This window comes from Bactrocera tryoni, unplaced genomic scaffold, assembly GCF_016617805.1.
Source record: "Bactrocera tryoni isolate S06 unplaced genomic scaffold, CSIRO_BtryS06_freeze2 scaffold_11, whole genome shotgun sequence".
Lineage (NCBI taxonomy): Eukaryota > Metazoa > Arthropoda > Insecta > Diptera > Tephritidae > Bactrocera > Bactrocera tryoni.
This window is the reverse complement of record NW_024395824.1, coordinates 6,710,533-6,729,825: the sequence shown is the minus strand read 5'-3', so window position 1 is coordinate 6,729,825 and position 19,293 is coordinate 6,710,533. Positions and strand designations below refer to the sequence as shown.

Here is a 19,293-nt window from a genome sequence, read left to right as displayed (position 1 = left end):
GAATTATTTTGAGCGGCTCTGATATAGGATATACATATGCTTGTAAATAAAGATAGAGAAATCTCCATTTAATTGAGTTTGAAAATTTATACATAAATGTTATCTGGAGATTTTACTTACTTATACTCGTTCAGATTTAAAAAGGCCCGACTAAGCGAACAGTTCAAGAAATATTACAGAAACGCTCAAATGTAATTTAAATGTATATTTTATAGTTAGTTCAAATAAATTCGTGCTGTGTACCATAGGCATGATAAAATTACTCAATTTTTTAGGCATTTTACGGTAGTTAATTTTTGTGTTTTTAAAATATTAAGGCAGCAAGGTAAATTACATATGTGTATTCTATCATCATAAATAAAATATTGAAAGAGGCTTACGAGATGAATCACCTAAAGTGAAAGTCTACTTTGAGTTTGATCAATCTATTGTTTGTTAAATAAAAATCAGAAATAAGTTCAAGTTCAAGAAATTCAACGCCTTAAAAATAGATTGTAAAACTAACCAAAACCGAAAACATTTGCAGTCAAACCACAAAGCAAAATCTTAGTTACCCGGAACATAACCGTAAAATCAGGTTATCTGTCACAAAAAGCTGAATTAATTACAGCTAGAGTGAAAAATGAAAATGCGAAGCGGCAGTCTATCTATAGCTCACTAGACAAGGTAAAAATCGGCATTCGTCGTGATAAGAGTGCACTGGCAAATGCGGTTGCAACAGAAGCCAAATTCGTCCCTAGCAGTGTTACATATAGTGCATTAATAATATAAATGAATAAACATTTGAGTTTTCTTTTTATTTTAAAATCCCAAATACGAGATTAAAAAAATTAGTCCGCCACCCTGGTTCTTAATATGGAAGAGCAGTAGTGCATTTATAGTTTTTTAAGTGCTTAGCGAATATTATAATTTAGGCTTATTAAAACATAATATATTAATTACAGTTTCTGCCAAAGTAACTGCAATCAGCCCTGACTTTTTCTTAGCTACTACATACAATATAAGCTTAATATAGAGGTTTTCGACTTTTCGGTTGACTTCGTAGAGGTTATTTGCTGTAAAATTCGTGAAGTTAAATAATTCATAGTTTTTGTTGTGGTTTCTTTATTTATATTGAAACAAAATAAGTATTTTTTTGTATTGTTTTCATTTGTAGATATTGAATTGAGTTTAAATAGTAAATCAGCAATCTAGTTCGCCTTGAGTTTTTTGTTCGGCAGGAAATTGGACGATTTAATTACACACCGATGCTGCGCATGTAAACCATGTACCACTTCACATTCACATTCGCTAACTATTTCTGTCCTGAAAAGTGTATCAGCTAACGTGTTTACGACTTGGTTAAGAGCCTTTTTCTGTTCATTAGGTTTCAGTTGATCGAAGTTTTCTGTTGTGAAGACCCAACCACCATTGTTGAGAGCAAATTCGATGCCGATATCATTTCCAAATTGCAATTTTTGACGTTTTTTGGCATCTTTTCCGTCTAACGTAGCAATCAAACGAGAATTGAACCCTGAAAATGAGAATTTATCATAATTAGCCATAATTCGTAGATAGGTTTTGAAAGGGAAACTTTGAATGAATAGAACTAATATTTCTACAATACTGACTAAGTCAATTGTCAATATTTTATGACACTAATTAAAAAATGCTGAACTGATAAATATTCTTAATTTTAATTGTGTAGATTGATGGAAAGATATTAGTTAGCATAGACGACTGTTTTCTGGAAATTTATACGGTTCCAATAATTTACGAGAGATTGAGCGTTAAGCAAAAAAGTACATTCCCTGGTTTTCGAAATTAGAAAATTTAAAATGTGGATAGAATATACTCGTATTTCATTGGCGTATCTTATCTACTATTATCATTCCCTTTTTAATTTCCATATTAAGATTGTGGTAATAGTGAAGCGGTATAAATAAAATTTGTAAAATGATTCACTTTCATCATGGTTCCGTAAAAGCACACAAATTTTTGCTAACTACTTGCTTATTTTTCTTACCGACTAGCTTTTCTTTAGGAATGTTTTCGACAGATAGGTCATTAACTGGACCAATCAGGTGCAACAAAGCCCCATTAAAGTTTGTTGATGTATCCGTGAAGTGAGCTCGTACTAATTTGAACTGAAAAATAAGATTAAAGAATTTATGTAGTCTCATATTTTTATTATTTAATTGTGTATATGAATTATTACCAAATTGACGAAATCCAAAGTGTTACTACGGACCCCAACAATACTCTTTGCAGATCCTGCACGGAATGGATAATTGAGTGCTAATCTGAATGCCTTTTCGTCTGATTGTGGTACGATACTTCTGAAGAGTGATTCAATGCCCTTGAATATTTCGACAACCTTCGGATCCGCCAACTCCTGAGAGAGGCAGTGTAAGCAAATGTTCTTTGGACCATTAAGCCGGACATTGTTTAAATTGCCTTGATAATTAATTTTTCCACCGTCACTAGTTAACACAGCTGGATAAAGTTGAGTCTCATTATAAGCAACTACTCCGATTTGCACATCAGTGAAACCACGAGTTTTTAGCGAGTCACGTACCTCTAATATTACAGGCGCAACAAAGTTGCTAAGCACAGTTGAACTAATTTCAAGGTCGACAACAAAAATAATATCAGCCTTATTATTTGGTATTTTAACAGTGAACTCCTGACCTAATTCACGCTGTCCAGCAGCACCAGCGCATTTCAAGCAACGAGATGGTAACTGAGTTGGAATCTCTTTTAATTTCAAGGCTGAGCCATAAGCAGTAGCTATTAGGCATGCTGCGTCTTCCTTTTCTTTTTCGGAAGCCTCGGCGACTGCGGCATCACACCTCAAGCGATATGGTGCGGGATTTTCAAAGATATAGCCAGTCATTAAGGGCGACTCTAGACTAAATATCTCCGTGCAAATTTCTGAACGACCGATTTCATCTGCTGGTTTTGCTGATATTGGTACGCACTTCCCGATTCCGTAGCCATTACTGAAAGAAGCATAATGTTGAGCTATAGTGCCATCTACTTGAATTAAGTCGTCGTATGGCTCCGCATTTCCATTGCCAAGGAGACCACGCGTTTTGCTTGTGTAGAAACCATTTACTTTAACATTGCAAATTTTCAAATCCTGAGTGCACATAATTTCAACGCCATATTCCGAATATAACCAGATGGTGTAGAATAAACGCCAAACATGAATGCCGTTAAAATGTTGAGGGAACTCATTTTCTTTGCCATTGATTTTTAAAGCAGCTGAGTCTGAAATTTCAGCGAAGTTACCGTCACGATCGGTTAATATTATAGCTTTTAGCTTGCCATTGTTAAGATGTGCGACTACAGTAAAATTATTGTCAACACTGTCTTGAGTCAATATGTACTTGCAGCTTCCTGGAAAAGAGTAATGCTGACCATCGAATGTGAAAATTTGATGGCCATCCGCAATGTGACCGTGTAGATTAAAATCATTGAAGAAAATCCACGACTTAAGAAATTTTTCGCTAACAACATTTTCCCAGTTTTCATTTAATAAGAAATTGAAGACACTGAAGCGGAATGATAATATACTTGGTAGTTTATCAAAAATATCAAACAATTCTGATGTGATACCCAATAGAGAACTAATTATATTGTCTGAAATGTCGGTTGATCCCACAGGCGAGTTGAAGTTCAAGTTAGTCCAAACAGAACGTAGAGCTTTAACCAAAAGTTTTGTTAGTTCCTCTAATACTTGCTCATCACTTACTGGATTGTTAGTTAGCTTAGCTTTTGTGTATTCACGTAATTTGTCGAAGAATTCATTTGATTCTGGCGTCAATGGTAAAATATGCAGCTGGTCAAAAACATCGTTCAATAATTGTAAAGCGTTTTCTGCAAGTCGCAACTTTTTCACTTCCTTTTTCAGTTCGCTATACAGTTCATCAAGGGATGGAAGTTTCGTTAAATATTCCCTGAGTTCCTCGCATATGTCTTCAATTGCATCGACTGCTGCTTTGACAAGTTCTTCGAAAGCTTCAATTAAAGGGTTTAATGAGTCACTAATGACTTTCCCATAATTTTTCAATGCTGGTCCATACTGTTCTAAAGTAGTCCAAATATCTTGGACCAATTCTGTGGTTAAATTCACTAATTGTACGCGCAAGTCACCAAGAACGTTCGAAGTGGTGACCAAGAGGTTTTCCCATGCTGGCAACACCGTTTCTTTTAATGTAGATTCTAATTTTACATAAAATTCTGTTACGGACTTATATAAGTTCTCATTGGATTCAGCAACATTCTTCGACAAGTCCCCGGCAATTTTTGTAAATTTAGCGTACATTTTTTTACTGAAAAATATATATGTAAAATATTGACTAAACTTAAAGAAGGTTAAAAAACAGCTTACCAGCATTCGCTGATCTGTTTTAAAGCTGGATCGTTCTCTAATTCATGTGCGATTTCGTTGACATTCGCATCATAGTTGTTCTTAAGTTGTAAAAGGTCGGGTGTACTGTCTTTTAATAATTTCGCTTGTTGGTCGACAGCTTCTCGTATATATTTGAATTTGTTCTTTATTATCTGAACTGTTGCTTCTGTATCCTTTTTGGTCTCGGATTCGACAGCATTCTAGGAAAACAAATTGTATATTAAGTTAAAAAAAGAGCGTTTAAGAAATATTATCTATATACATATAATACATAGTTATGTCTATTTACCAAAAATGTTTTTATGTCTTCGTTGTTACTGGAATAAGATGTCTGCAAGAAATGCGGTGCATCTAATGCTATACGGCCACTGAACAATTGTTTGCCGGTGGCTTGTAAGTTAAGCTTAAGTTCTTTGCCAAGTTTTACATCGCCGTCTATTTCGATAAGACCTTTGCGTTTAGCAATGAATTTCACTTGCATTGGTTGAAAATCGGTTATGAGCTCAATAGGAGCTTGGCTGAAAAGCTGCAATTTACTGTTAGTATTGAAGGCATATTTCTGTTGATTGAAGTCAACTGCGACCTGTAATATGGGCTCATTTAGAACATAAACTGTCAAATCAGAGTGATCCTTTGTGGCATAGGCATTCACTGAGACCTTTAAATCTGAAGCACCGCTATTTAATGTTGCCGCTGCACTGAATACTTGCGAGTCTACATTAAGTGCGGTGTGGCCGCTGAATTCGTAATTAAATCCAAGGCCTTTGGAGTATAGCGATTCGAAAGTTGTAATATTAAAGCTGTTTCCTTGGTGCGTGTTTTTCGTGCGCAAGGAACCTATGATCTTTTGCTCCGGTAAGCGGAATATGTCGAAAACAATTTCACTCTTTACACTCTGTTGCTGGCCGTTAGCGTCAACTTTGCCCGAAATTGCCAATGGGCGAATGGTTGGATGTTCAAATTTGATTTCACTGCTTAAATTTATCGCCGTGAGTTCGTTACCAGTTATATCCGCAACAGCTTTAAAACGTGTGACGTCATTTGGTTTGTTCGTTTTGTCAAAGAAGAAGGCTAGAGAATTTTCATAATGTCCGAAAAATTTCCCCTGCTCAGGGAATTGCTGCTTCACCTCTAGTAAGAGTTCTCTATGAGGTAATTTTAATTGAATGTTTGAATTTGTGTGCTGGATATCAGCAACCAACATATATTTTAAGTTATTATTTGAAACAATCTGAGATTCTAAGCTATATTGCAACTTGAGTCCTTGACGAATAGTCTTTGATTGGAATTCAAATTCGTATGGGTAGCCAAGTTCACGTAAGTCAATAACAATTAGTAAAGAATTTTGTGATGAATCGATTTCTTGACTATTTTGGGATACAATCGATTGCAACTGCACATTTGTGCATTGTTTCTTATCTTCGCAAATTGATAATTTAGCATCAACTCCTTTATTCGTTATCTTTAAAGTAGACACTCCTTTCTTTGGTCCAAAGTTACCGTCTAGGGCGTACGAAAAGCCTACTTCTTTGTCTATGTTGATGTCAAAGATATGATGTATGAGACGGAAATTTGTCTTTTGTGTTTTCCCCTGATATTGCATCTGTCCTTGGCCTTCGATAAAGATCTTGTTTTTCTCCTTCTTTTGAGTGTATGTCGCGCTACCAGCAAAAATCACACCTTTAGCATTTTTCAAATTGAAAATTAAGGAGTTGTCATGTGACCGTACATCTAGATTATAGTTCTCAAGGTTTAATTTAATTGAGTTCCAATTGGCTTTAACCAAGAAATCATTTATAGCTTGATGTGTTGACTCGATGTTAGATGTCAAATCTAAACCAATGACGTTCTGAACGTCTACTGTAATTTTAGTTTTATATTCACCTAAGGTATCAATGATACCCACAATAACTATTGGACTACCATTTGGAACTGATACTTGTATATCAAGTCCTTTTTTATACTGTGACTGGTAAGTTTTAGAAACTGATGCATATATATTATTACCACTCCTTGCCTGACATTTAAGCTCATATGTACCAACTTCAAGTTTTTGAAGATGTAAATCCACATCAATATTTTTGGCTGATTCGAAACTGCTGTCCAATGTATAATGCGCTACAGCTGTATCAAACCCGACATAAGTAAGATCAGCGGAAGTTTTTACGAATTTATTATTATAGTTAAAGTTAAATGAATACCGCTCTTTTCCGCTAGCAGTCCCATCTTTTAGATCTCCCTGATGTTCAATTTGATAAGTACCCTCTAATTTTAGTGGTCCCTGCATTTCCTTAGTTTCGAAATCAAAAGTATATGCTCCTTGTTGTTGAGAACTTTTGGAAATTGTGTTCAAACGTAAGAATTGATTATCACCAAAACGTTCGTCTACATGCAGTTCAATTAAATATGTGCCGCTGTTGGAAGAAGGCTTCACCAGTTTACCATTTGAACTGAAATTAATTGATTGGAGGGTACTTTTGGGCAGTTGGATATTACCCTGAACGTCAAAAGTTGCAGGATTGTCGTTACCACCCAAATTATATCTACCATTAACATTATAATTAAATGCACCAGCAGATTTTATGTCAATTCGGAATACGGCGTGCTTTTTGTCATATTCATCAACTACGAAGTTCGCATCGATAGGAATATTGAGTATATCACCTCGTAGCTTGGATTTAATATCTATAAATTTGCTTTGATTTTTTGGTAAGTGATTAATGTCAGCAGACAATTCCAATTTTTTGTTATCAACATCAGTATAGGTGAGTTGAGACTTCTGTGAGATTTCTTTAGTTTTTAAATTGAATTTGTCGACATGTGATGAGTAAGCTAAAGTACGTTTTTTATTGCTGTGAATTTCGCTTACTTGTACTTCTATATCGCCATGTATGTTCCCTGTTCTACTGTTTGTAGAAATTTTGCGTCTGACATTACCGTCTACGACTCTACCGGTGGGGATAGTAAGAAAGAAGTTTCCTTGTAATTCTCCGTTGGAGCGCCAATCTCCTTTAACACCAACATTAGCTTCGAAAGAAGCCTTTTTGTTTGAAATCTCTGCCAAATTCTTGGTTACGAATTTCACTTTATCCACATTATTATCCGTCTTAAGGAAGATTTTCTTCTCACCGTCAAAAATAATGGTGGCTTCCAATTCATATTTAGGTGCTTGAACTTGAAATTTCGAGTTAATATCAACTTTATGTTTTTGTTCAGATTTAAGTGATTCAATTGCTATATTAGATTCACCTTTGCCATTTTTGGCTAGTTTATAGTCGCCTCTTAACATCGCTATATTTTTGACAGATATATTGATTTTACCACTTGATATTTTATCCTGTGGATGCTGCAGTTCTCCACCGTACTTTAAAATTTCTGCATTATCCCGTGAAATTTTCAGCTCACTATTAGTCCTTTCAGGTGCACCGATTACTTTGAGAATCCATTGCAGCTGTTTGTCCATCTTGTTGAATTGAGCTATACCGCGAACATCAATATATATATCCTGAGCTGAGAAACGTTGTCCTACTTCACCTTTTACGGTAACAGATGTACCCCAACTAGTTGCCAACGTGTTATCGATAAGAAATCGATTTCCGTTTAAGTCGCACTTGGCAATGATATCAGCAAAATGTTTGTTATATTTGCCGTGAACCTCAAAAATATAGTCACCTAGTGTATGTCGATTTCCATCATATTTTATGGAAATGGCAGCAACTCTCTTACCTCGAATTAATTCGGTTTCAAATTCCAATTTGTTGTTACCAGAGGTCTGCCCATTCAATTTAAATTTACCAACAATATTATTTTTATTTTTCAGAGCTATATCATGTTTAAAGCTACTGGATGTAAGATCATTGGAATCTTCAGAAATAGTGTACTGTACTTCATTACTGATATCTACACTCCATGACGCAGCTGCTCCAACCAATTTTACAACAAAAACTTGTTCGGCTAATTCAACATGAGCAGAGGATCCATAGACGTTGTGAGGTGATCGATGATCGTTTATGAAAAATCCAAAATCATATATACCCTTTTCTACTCTAAAGTTGCTTTTGACTAGGTATGAATCCTTCCCAATACCTACTCGTAACTCGTTGATTAACCAGGATGGTCCCAATTCACTCCATCCATTTAGAACAACGAGTTCGTTTTGTTTATTTGATACTAGTAAATTGTCGAAAATGTACTTGGCTTGTTTGTCACCAGTTTTCTGTAGAAGGACTTTTCCATCCAGACGATAACCGAAAAATTCATTAGAAACACCATTTTTATCCTGTAACTCAACAATGGGACGATATTCATTGCCATTACGAAGGAAACCAATTCTGTTTCGGTTAAGTTTGTCATTATCTTCATATTGAACATAAAATACTAGTTCATGGTTATCATTATTAAATCCTGACTCAAGAGCAAAGTGATGTAGAGGAGTATCAAATGCTAATCTGGCATAAGTACGAGGATTTGTTCCAACCTCAAAGGTGGTGGTAGCTGTATGGGGTTCTCGTGATCCAGGAGTATTCAACTCTACTTTCCATTCTTGACTTCCACTATTCGTCTGTGCTATATATGAACCACGCAGATTGTAATTCTTCTCTGTTTCTGTATAGACACTTAGGCTAACTGCATGTATTAAATTGTAAATATCGGCAGAATTTGATGAATTTTCTTTATCAATTGCAATACCAGCCGCATCGACACATAAATTAATTCCAATAACGTCTAATTGGTTAAAGCACATTTGATAGTTATCAGGATTCTGCTTGTTATTATTTTTTGAAGCAATCACCTTTGTTGGCTTATCAAGTTCCGTGATATAAAATCCGGGGTTAACATTTACATTTATTAATTCCAACTTATTTCGTGGCAAATGTATGTCTACATTGAATCCGTTTCCCTCATTGCTGAGGACGAATTTCACGTCAGCACCAGAGGCTGAATGAAGATTCAATTCAACTTGCAGGCCTGTTGCTAAGACATATGCGCTAAAGCCTAGTTGTAATTTCAAACTAACATCAACGCTTGGCACAAGCTTAACTTGATATTTAGTTGCTAGATAGTTCTGTTCAATGATACTGTCAATATCTAAACTGATTCCGAATTCTAATTTATTGGCTGTGAAACCTTGTGTATTCAGCTCGAGCGGAATACCGAGACCAGTGGGATATATAGCATTTACATCAAGAAACAGATCATGTAAAGTGTACTCTTTGTTAAGCGATAATAATTCCTTTTTCAAATTATCAAAGACTGAAGAAAAACTTTTGATAATATCATCTAATGAACTAGGTATATGGTCACCTAAACTAAGGAACAACATTTCAGAGCCGAAGAATTTTAGCGATAAGTCAATGTTGACATCCTGAAAGTTTTTATTGCCATATGTTTTGTATTTCTTTGAGAATTTTGTTGTGTCATCAACAAGTGAGCGACGACTCCTGTCGCCAGAAGTGCCCATCTCTTCGACCATTTTAATTATTTCATCAAAATCTTTATTAAGCAAACCTTTAGGTCCAATATAATATTCAAGAATATTCTCTAAATTTTCTTGTCTTGCGCTAACTTCGAAAACATTGAAATTAGTTCCGAAAATTTCTGTAGTAACATTTAATGTAGCCGAACGGGGTAGGAATCCATGTTGAGAGTATATCAGTTTGTAGTCTGAACTTGCACTAAGGCCAAGGGCATCAACTCTATAAGATATTTCCTCATTGTAACTGTATCGCCTTAGATCCTTTGGGAAATGTTTGGTAATACGAATGTTACCCAAATGATAGCGCTGAAGGGCACGGTGAGCGTCTGTTGAATCGCGTATCGCTCTAAGACTGGATGCAATAAAACCACCAACTTGATGAACTTCCTCTGAATTTACAATATCTGCGATTTCAATGGCCACATTTGCGTTTGGGCAGTCAATAGCTGCTAAATATGATTCAATTCTTAGCTCAGAATCCTCATTTCGATCACGGAGTAAAGCTAAAGCTTTCTGTGTCAGTACTGAATCGCATTTGGCTGAGGAGAAAGCTTGTAGAGCTGCTACACGTATTCTATTTGAACGCCCAGGTGAAGCACACTCAGCTAAGGCAGGAACAGCATTGCTAGCTGTATGTTTCATATTAGCGATTCCTTTCAATACATTGACAATACGATCTTCATCTTTCCTTGTGTTAGCTTTGCAGTGTTTTAAATGATCAATAAATTTCTTTGTAATAACTTCTAAGTCTCCTTGCACGCATCCTTTAGATAGGCAATATTTGGAAACTAATGAACCAATTGACAAATATACGTGTTTTGATGCAGTTGGCGTCAGCAAAATAATTGATTGACTTAAAGTGTCTTTGTCCACCGTTTGAACAAGGTTTAATGAAATGATAGCAATAAACTTTTCTTGCTCATTCATTTTATTAAATTGCTTGAATATAGACTTGACCGATTCAGAAGTGCCAGTTCGGAATAAAGCATCTAGATATACTTTGCGGGTCAAAACGGTATTCGGGTGGGGAACAGCGGCCAATTCAAGCAAAGTATCTGTGTCAGCATTACGCATCAAATGTATCAGTTCAATAAAGCCTTTGGCACTATCCTTCTTTACATATGAATCCAGTGAATTGACTAATTGTATTAAAGTCGTTTTTAAAGCTGCTAAATTTTTGGTAGAGTATGTTTCCGGTTTTTGAAAAATTATTGAAACGCCATGGTTACCCGTTTGTGGGGCGGCAGAAGTTATCCCAGCTAGATTTTTTATTTTCAAATTTGTAATAACTTTTCCTCGTATACTATTTACATCTTTCTCGGCGACACCGAAGTTATAATCTTCAGCCAAATGAACACTTTCAACAATACCATCCACTATTTTTGATTCTTTAACATAGCCCGCCTTAAAAAGATGAGCAGATTTGACTCCGGCAGCCTGGTTGACAACCCCATGTATTAAGCTACTGCGAGTTTTCTCCCGGTAACTGCAATAATTTAGATCGCGTACTTTGGTTACAACCTCTGACCCTGCAACATTCGATACCGATGTGTGGGTGGTACACTGCCCAAAAACGTCGACTTCAGCACCATCCTCGGTGTTAGATTGTAACAAAGAAATAATGGCTCGTTTGATATTTAAGGCATATTGGCTATCATTGGGATCTGTGCACAATTGTGGTTCAACTTTTCCATTCACCAAAATAAAATGTACAGGCTTCTGAATGTTCTGTACTATCTTCTTTTCGGTGGCTTCTTTGGTAGCTGAAACTTTGACTGCACTTAACTGCAACGTATATCCGCAATTCCCTTCAGCGAAAACCTTAGCTGTTCCAATCAATTTTAAGCTTGTATCATCAGCGGCTGTACTTGAGCCGGTGCCGAGGGCAACGGTCAATATTGAATCGAAATTGTATTCGTAAAGATGGCCTGGTTGAAATTTTAAGGTGTCACCATCAGCTAAACGAGTAACAATAAATAAAATATAAAATTTTCTAAACTGTTGTACGTATACATAAATTGGGACAATTCATAAAATAAACTTTTATTCAAATTATACCTTAAAAATACTTTTTTTATAATTAGCCCCCATACCCGTATCAGGTAATTTCAAAAGTGCAATCAAAATTGCTTTTGTGAGTAGGTACTTACATTGAGGGCATCCTCTTTTGCAAATATCTGTTGTAAGAAAAAAATGAAATAAAATATTATTTCTGGATGTATGTAGTATTTGATGTCAAATTTATTACATAGTAGAAACAAATTTATGGATAATTTCTCTAAACACAGTTCGCTTATCTTTGGATTATCAATTCTCTTATAAAGTCATTATATTTTATATGTTGGGCTAAAGGAAGGTCTGAATATATGCATTTATATTACGGCTAGCAACCGAAATTATGTCAATATAACATCAGACTATTATGAAATTTCTCTATTTATCATGATGTTTCTGATGTCATTATATTTACTTAATATCATTAAAATTGTTATAGCATTTTTAGTAGCTTTGACTTCAAACGGATTATGGAGAGCAGCTAATATTTCTCTCATTTTGACTTCATATACATGTATATGTGCACCCTAAAATGGATTCATATTTGTTTGTCGAGGTCACATCTACTTTAAAAACATCTCATGTTGTTATAAAGCATACTTGATAGTTGAGTTAGAGTGTTATAGGTTTTTTCTGGGCACAACAATTCTCAAATGCTACTTGTATCTAATTGAAAGCTGTAGTTTCTTTTATTTTGGTGAAAGGTGGATGTAAAACATTTGTGAGGCCTAAGGAATTTTCAATGTAGGTATTTTCGAAAAAAGGTGTGTGTTTTGATTAAGCTTAAGATTTAAACAGGGAGGGATGCAATCTGCTTTTTACACAGGAGAAAGAGCAAAGGACTCTTTTCATTATGGGATGTTTCGCCTTCTCACTTTAGCTTGCCTCCAAACGGAAGTTCTTTGGCTACCCAGAGGATACTTGGTCGTGAGCTGCTTGAGCCTTATGTAAAAGAGTCGTTTTTGGCCACTCCCAAGTGAACGGTAATCAGAAAACTTTCTTCACTTGCGAGAACTTCTATAAATGACTCCACCCTCTCTTCTGAGCTAGGACTACTTTGGACCTAGTAGGCAATTGAGAAGTAAAGACCTCTCTGGACGAACAAAAACCAACTCTATAAGTCACTCATTATTCTCGTCCTGCTATATGGTGCAGAGGCATGGACGATGATAACATCTGATGAGTCAACATTACGAGTTTTCGGGAGAAAGGTTCTGCAAAAGATTTATGGTCCTTTGCGCGTTGGCCACGGCGAATATCGCATTCGATGGAACGATTCTGTATGAGATATACGATGACATTGACATAATTAATCGAATTAAAAAACAGCGACTGCGCTGACAAGGTCATGTCGTACGTATGGAGGAAAGCATTCCAGCTCTGAAAGTTATCGACGCAATATCCATTGGAAAAACTTGGTGCAGAAGGACCTGGCTTCGCTTGGAATTTTCAATGGATCCCACGTTGCGAAAAGAACTGGCGCGCTGTTGTTAACTCGGCTATAATCGCGTAAGCGGTGTTTACGCCAGTGCAGAAGAAGAAGAGCACAGGGTTCTTCGATATTTCGATACTTTGGCAGAGTTGTTATAAAATTATTTTATAATTTTTGGGAGGAAATAGTTAGTTCATTTAAAGTATGTATGTCAATATAAATTGCTTTAATTACTTTTGAATTTTAATTTAAAACATAGTTTTAAAAACCGATTTCCCATTACTTGTTAAATATATTGTAGCGTCTGTTTGTATGTACATTGATTTTTGATTGATGTTCGCATGAAAGCTGATCAAGGACAGCTGAACGATGTGTTGTGCACATGTGAAATTAGAGATGTTGGCGTCAGTAGCAAGCTCAAGGCAAGAGTGACTTGATACGAGACTCTTTATTTTCTTGAAGATTAGATTAGCAGTTTCTAATGCGAAATGTTGGTACTAAATTACTTCAGGGTTTGTTGTTCTCTATAAAATTCATATTATCAAAAATTTATTCGTTTTTTATTGTATATATTATTACAACGTAAGTCGAATTCAATATAAAAATTCGCTTAAAGCTTTGAATAAATATACTTAAGGCTAGAAGCTATTAGCCTTATAATATTATGTATGATATACAGGGTTTTCCAATAGAGATGAAAAGAGTTCTAGGTGTCGTTTCAGCCATTTTTATATGTCCTGATCAGTATTTTTTTTTCATTGCATTCAGGAATGTTTACAATTTCATCATGGCCAAGCCACGGCAAGACTTTGTTCCTAATCTAAAACTTCTTAATTTATTCTTTAAGATAGATCGCAGACACATCGCCACTACGTTTCATGACATCCTGGTAGTCGGAAAGCATTGTTTCACAGACGTTAGCGCGACGCTGTTTTCCAAAAAAATGTAATGATTTTGGAACCAATCGTGCTTTAACTTTTCTTAGGGCCAAATGACTTTCACTAATTCTTCCGATATTCCAACGATGCCAGTAAGATCTCTCAATCAAGAGCCAATTCTTTTATTTCATTGACGTATTGATTATCAGCTGATGTTGATGGCCTTCCTGAGTGTGGTTCGTCGTCAACGCATTCTCGACCCTCTTTGAATTATTTGTCCCAATCAAACACACTTGCTCGAGGGAAACAATTATCACCGATGGCCTTTTTCATTCTGAATGTTTTGGCACCAGAAATTCTATTCCGCACACAAAATTTAAGGAAATTTGTTGAATAATTTTACTCATCGTAAAAATCGCCGAATGCACTTTATGGACATCAGAAAGACAAGGGTATACTAAACACGAATGAATATTTTGATGTGATATTTGGCACAGATGTCACTGACAGTCATACCAACCAAAAAAAAAATTATTCGGCGAATGGGTGTTCACGGAAAATTTAAATTAAATAGTTTTACTCTTATTTGGCTCACAGTAGTAGATCGATGATAACCAACTTTTTATGGCCGTAATTGCAAGAAGTTGATCTTGACATATGGTTCCAACAAGACATAGCTATGTGCACCAATTCTTTCCTTCCCACCTTCTCATTAAATAAAAAAACATTTGAATTTCCCTAACAAATAGTATGTTTTGTTTTTGAAAATAAGTCGTATCAATGTTATTAGAGAACCCTGTACATATACGAGAATAAAAAATACTATCTACTTCGGGAATAAAACTTCCATAAGGATGAATTAAATGTGGTTTGTATTAAACCATTCATTTAAATCTTTCTGAACTCAAAATTAGTTATTTATATTTTTTTAATTAATCAGTATTGTATTAATCACTTTTTTAATTAAGTGGATTTCACTTACCTGCTTTTGCAGCATTAATGACTAAAATACAAAATAAGACGGCCTCGAGGAGGCCACGATTAACTGCTCTCATTGTCCAATCCCTACATTTGAAATAAAATCAAATAAGTAGTTACTATTGGCGTGTTTGTAGATACGAATTTTAAAGAAATATTTTAAATTAGCACTTTCTTTTTGCAATCACTGAAAGTACATATATATATACATATAATAACTTTTGTTTTGAACACTTAACGCTTTTTAGATAACACAATTAATTAATTTGTATTGTTTTAATAATTTTTTTAAATATTATTGTTTTAAAGAAAAGCTATTTCACATTGTTTTTTTTTTCATATTAAAAATTACAGCTTAATATTCATTGCTGATCACTAAAGAACACAAAGCAAACATAATTAACCAAAGATTTAATTGTCGTTCAAAAATGTATTATTTTGCCAACGCGACAAACGGTCACGACATACCGTTTAGATTTGTACATACTTTCGAAATTAATTTAATTTTAATTTGTACCTGATTTCAATTGTTTTTTCATTCAGAATATTCTAGGTTTTAAACAAACGGAAATTTCAGTGCGAATACTCCGACCGGCACCGGATGCAACGACAACTTGAAAGTAAATCATAACTTTGCCACTTTGTATCCCTTATATAGACTTTCTGCATCGCAAAAAACATCTTAATAATAAATTTAAAAAAATACTTCAGTAATTATAATTTTGAAGTTAAAGAATTAGAGCCCAGCGTATATATTAGAGCCGGTGATTGTGTTAGCGTCTCAATCTGAGAACATTATGATTAATACAAACATTTTTATTTTTGTGTTGATATTTATAAATGTGTTTGTATGTATTACTCACACCAGCATACTTTTTTATATGCTTCCCTTACTAGGGGTCAAATCTTAGGGCTGTACTATGACTAGTGGGTGCCTCCCGAGGCGATATGAAATATGACAATGTATGTATTAGGTCGGGTCAAAAAGACGAATATTTTTTTCGCTTAATACTCTGAAATATATGTTCTTTAACACCTCTGCGAAAATATTTTTAATCATTAGCTCTTAATTGTAGCTGGAAAGTTCTCCTTCGAAATTTCTGTCTTTTTCTTATTATCAAATAGAAAAGTTGTATCCTGCTTCCAACTACTTGAAAGATATCTCGCTTTATAGATTTTGTAGGAAATTAAATGCTCTACAAAATAACCTCTAAGGAGTTTTTCGTAAACCTAACCGTTTAAAAGATATTAAGGGTTAAAGCTTGAGTATTTCAAGGCAATTTTTTCTATTATGAGTATAAAACAAGAAAAAACATTAACTTCGGTTGCGCCGAAGTTAAATACCCTTCACAGGTGCATTTCTGTTAGTAACTATGTGTTCAGTTTGTATGGAAGCTATACGCTATAGTAATCCGTTCTGAACAATTTTTTGGAGATTATATTGTTACCTTTAACAGTAATCCATGCCAAATTTCGTGAAGATACCACGTCAAATGCGAAAGTTTTCCTTACAAGCCCTTGATTCCGATCGTTCGGTTTGTATGGCAGTTATATGCTATATTGAGCCGATCTGCACAATTTCTTCTGATATTACATTTTTGCTTTAGAAAATAATCTATACTATATTTCATGAATATATCTTGTCAAATGTGAAAGTTTTCCATACAGGAACTTGATTCCGATCGTTCAGATTGTATGGCAGCTATATGCTATAGTTAACCGATCTGAACAATTTCTTTGGAAATTTCATTGTTACCTTAGAAAATAATCCATACCAAATTTCATGAATATATCTTGTCAAATGTGAAAGTTTTCCATTAAAGAACTTAATTCCGATCGTTCAGATTGTATGGCATCTATATGCTATAGTTAACCGATCTGATCAATTTCTTCGGAAATTACATTCTTACCTTAGAAAATAATATATACCAAATTTCATGAATATATCTTGTCAAATGTGAAAGTTTTCCATACACGAACTTGAATCCGATCGTTCAGTTTATATGGCAGCTATATGTTATAGTGCTCCGATATCGGCAGTTCCGATAAATGAGCAGCTTCTTGAAGAGAAAATGACGTTTGCAAAATTTTAAAACGATATCTTAAGAACTGAGAGACTAGTTCGTATATATACAGACAGACAGACGGACCGACAGACGGACATGGCTAAATCGACTCAGCTTGACATACTGATCATTTATAAATATACTTTATAGGGTCTTCGACACTTCCTTCTGGGTGTTACAAACTTCGTGCCAAATTTAATATACCCTGTTTAGGGTATAAAAAAAAAATATTATATAACGGAAAACTCGTAGTTTTGTAATAAATTTACTGCTCTACAAATGTGTGGAATCAGGATATGATAATAAGAAAAAAATAGAAAACCATAAGACGGAGGACCTTTCCGTTACAATTAAGAGCTTCTATTGGGAGAGATTTTGAGAGGTAGAGGTGTATTAAAATCTATTTTTCAGAGTACCAAGCGAAAAATATAATAATTTTTTGACCCACTCTAATATATATATATATATATATATCTGAGTAAATGTGTAAAATGAACATAATAACATTGCATTGCATATACACACATATGTCATTGCTTCCACTTATACCAAATTAAAGTTAGTGCTTGACTATACAGACACAAGTATTCTTCTATAATCATATCATATACATACATATGTAAATTACCCTGCAGTAGAATTGAATAGATATAGAATACTTTATAACTAGTGTAAATTACAAGCCCAACTAGTCAGCCCTCGTTTACTACATACAATTGTCAGTTTTCGATCACCTAACCTGTCTGATATCAATTCGAAAAAAGACCAAAATGGTAATAATAAAACAACTAATTTGACAATGGTTCTATATCTTGAGACTTTTGTGGATTTTTAATTAGAAAGTAGCTTATTTTTGATCAGCTCCACATACATACATGCATATAAATATATAGTACGTTTAAGCATCCATGACTTTGTGAAGGAAAAACAAATTTTGCGACAAAATTCTATGTACGCATGTATAAATACATATGTACTAAAGGTATGTCTTTCGTCCCTTACTAATATTTCATGCTCTCACTATAAAATCTTGAAAAAGTTGAGCACTCATATGTAATACAGGCAGATGGTGTAATATATAAACGAACATCATAACCTTTTTCGGAAATACTGTAAATTATAACATCGGAACTTCTTTACACTTATTACCTGATTTTGTTCTCTGTCATGATTGTTTGCATATGTACAATTGACGAATTTAACATAAGACATGTTTTCGATACAATTAAGATACGATCGAACTTGGGATGCAATCGAGCGATCTAATACCTATATTGTTAAAAACCAACTGATTTTGCATTTTATTATTTTTTTTTTAATTAAAGAAGACACTGTGCCCAATGAGTGGAATAATTTATTTTTAGTAAAAGATTTATTATTATTCTTTTTATTTTACAAATATATAAATTGTAATACTAAAAACTAATGACGACCATTTTCAGTCCAAAGAATAAGTCTGCGGGATTTGTAAAAAATTGTGTGAAAAGAGTGAGGAGCCTTTTACAAATTATAATAATTCCAAAATAATTTGTACAAATCAGCTATCGATGTTGTTTTACAGTATTTCACGACAATATACGGGTAATTATATGCATGGAAGTAATTTAGCCGTGGTGAATGGAAATGAAAAACATAATGTGAAAGAATAAAAACTAAAAACTTTTTATATGGATGAAGTTTACAGGATTTGTCCGGAAAGTAATAGAACTGAGTCGATGTAAAAAAAAGTTATTGAACCAATCATTACAATATTAAAAACTTTCAAAATAGGCTCCTTCTGCGTAGATGCAGCGCTGTCAGCGCGATTTCCAAGCATTGAAGGCGTCACGGAAGGCATTCTCAGGAATAGCCTTAAAAGCCGACGTGCATGCTGCTTGGATCCCCTCTGCCGGAGTGTGCCACTCGGAAGATTGCCTCTTTGTCTTGGGATCATACTCGTCACTTGTGATTACGATATTCAAAAATTGGGGGTCAGTGAGCACTTTTAGAACCATCTTCGCGCACACTTTGCG

General features: G+C 34.6%; 1 protein-coding gene across 1 annotated transcript; it reads right to left on the bottom strand.

Moving 5' to 3' along the window:
• Positions 1 to 1,086: 1,086 nt before the first annotated feature.
• On the bottom strand, positions 1,087 to 15,837 carry LOC120779566 (apolipophorins). The gene is made up of 8 exons (XM_040111908.1): positions 15,733 to 15,837; positions 15,220 to 15,302; positions 12,023 to 12,049; positions 4,686 to 11,830; positions 4,376 to 4,596; positions 2,198 to 4,316; positions 2,006 to 2,126; positions 1,087 to 1,513 (listed from the first exon to the last, which is right to left on the bottom strand). The coding sequence occupies exons 2-8, from the start codon at positions 15,290 to 15,292 to the stop codon at positions 1,191 to 1,193; spliced, it is 10,029 nt and encodes a 3,342-aa protein (XP_039967842.1). The 5' UTR covers positions 15,293 to 15,302; positions 15,733 to 15,837; the 3' UTR covers positions 1,087 to 1,190.
• Positions 15,838 to 19,293: the final 3,456 nt, after the last annotated feature.